Source organism: Rhipicephalus sanguineus, chromosome 2, assembly GCF_013339695.2.
Source record: "Rhipicephalus sanguineus isolate Rsan-2018 chromosome 2, BIME_Rsan_1.4, whole genome shotgun sequence".
NCBI classification, from domain to species: domain Eukaryota; kingdom Metazoa; phylum Arthropoda; class Arachnida; order Ixodida; family Ixodidae; genus Rhipicephalus; species Rhipicephalus sanguineus.
Window position 1 is genome coordinate 12,437,828 of NC_051177.1, and position 1,516 is coordinate 12,439,343.

Genomic DNA, 1,516 nt, shown 5'->3' on the forward strand with positions numbered 1-1,516 from the left:
TTGACTACTGATCGGCTGTATTTTCTGACCGTGCTCAAAAAGTGTCGCAGGGCCCCTTTAAGTGAAATGTGAGGTGCTGTTCTTTTGGGGTAGGTTTAAGCAGAGTTTAATGTAGTTAAAAGAGCACAGGGCAAATTGAATATTTTTGGAATGGCCGATAGGGACTCATTGAAGCATTGGGTAGGCTGCTGGGAGGGGCGTGCATGCCCTGCTTGTACAGGTGGCTGGTATCCCCGTTTTATGCAGGACAATGAGGGTAGACCTGTGTTTGCCTGGTATTCGTCATCCTACTTGTGCACGAAGCACCCACAATTTCAGAAAGTCCAGAGCAGAATCAGCTTAGCTGCACCATTTCCAGCTTTTTTCATGACGCACAAAAGCAGATTTTGTAATTTATTATTCATAATGCTTGGGTCAAGGTCCTCCAGAAAGCGCGGGTGTATTGCATAAAATATAAGTGTTTGGTCATCTGGAATGTCCGACCCTATCCCTGGGAATAAGGCGAAGTTCTGATCCGTGCTTAAGGAAGATGTTACCTGCGGAGAAAAAAAAAAGAAAAAAAAGACACTATGTAGAATGGTCGACAATGGCGACTAAAAAAAACGACGGAGTGCGCCGACACCAGGCGATTATATGCAAGTATTTGCCAGCATCACCACTGCCAGGGCCGACGTGCCGCTCTACCCATGACGTCATACGTAGTGCATCTCGTCCTGCGCACTGACACTGGATAAAACCACTTCCGGTGGCGGCGCCCTCCGTAGCGCATACAGCATTGTTCATACCAGCAGTGTCAGCAGGGTTTATGCCGATTCCGTCATCAGTGATAATAGCGCTGGTTGCAGGTGGCACTTTGAACTACATGAAAGAAAAAAAAATAAAGAGCACGTTTAGAAGACCGAAACTAGAGCCATTGCACAAATGCACCTGCAAATAAAAACAAAAATCCGCGCAAGGCGTGAAATCGACTCACTTCTTCGGCTGCGAACTTTAACACTGCTGTGAAAGGCGTGCATTCGGGAACGCACAGGCTGGAAAGAAGTGAGCACGATGGATCGAGTCATTCAAGGCAAACCGGCGACATATGTCAAGCCAGGCAGCACAACTGCGGCGGCCGATCATCATGAGCGACACACCTTATTTTACAATAACCTCGTGCTTTACTTTTACTTGATTCCAGACTTTTAACCTCGTGCTTTACTTGAAACCAGGCTTTTCAAGATGCTAATGGTGTGATTGCACATGAGAAGGCACTTACACCTTGTAAGGAAGCTTCGGGTCCGACGTCAGAGTTATCTTGAACGTAACCTTCGACCTTGGAGAAAGAACACAGCGTCACACAAAGGCCACTGGTTAAGCAGCGTTTACGAGGGTACTGATACTGAAAGAAAGCTTCCAAAGGCTAAAAATAAACAAAAGCTCACATTTTGGAAATACTGTACGGGAGCCGCGGGCTGGCAGACTGTTTTCCACAGGGTTGCCAGGTCCGAAACTAGAAGGGTTCGAAAAGTAGCCA

The 1,516-nt window shown here is 46.9% G+C and overlaps 1 protein-coding gene across 1 annotated transcript; it reads right to left on the reverse strand.

Annotated features, from left to right (window-relative positions):
* Positions 1-378: 378 nt before the first annotated feature.
* LOC119382420 (ubiquitin-fold modifier 1) lies at positions 379-1,516 on the reverse strand. Its single transcript, XM_037650115.2, has 5 exons — positions 1,425-1,516; positions 1,259-1,315; positions 974-1,031; positions 786-858; positions 379-536 (listed from the first exon to the last, which is right to left on the reverse strand). Coding segments are annotated over exons 1-5 (261 nt in total). The 5' UTR covers positions 1,427-1,516; the 3' UTR covers positions 379-465.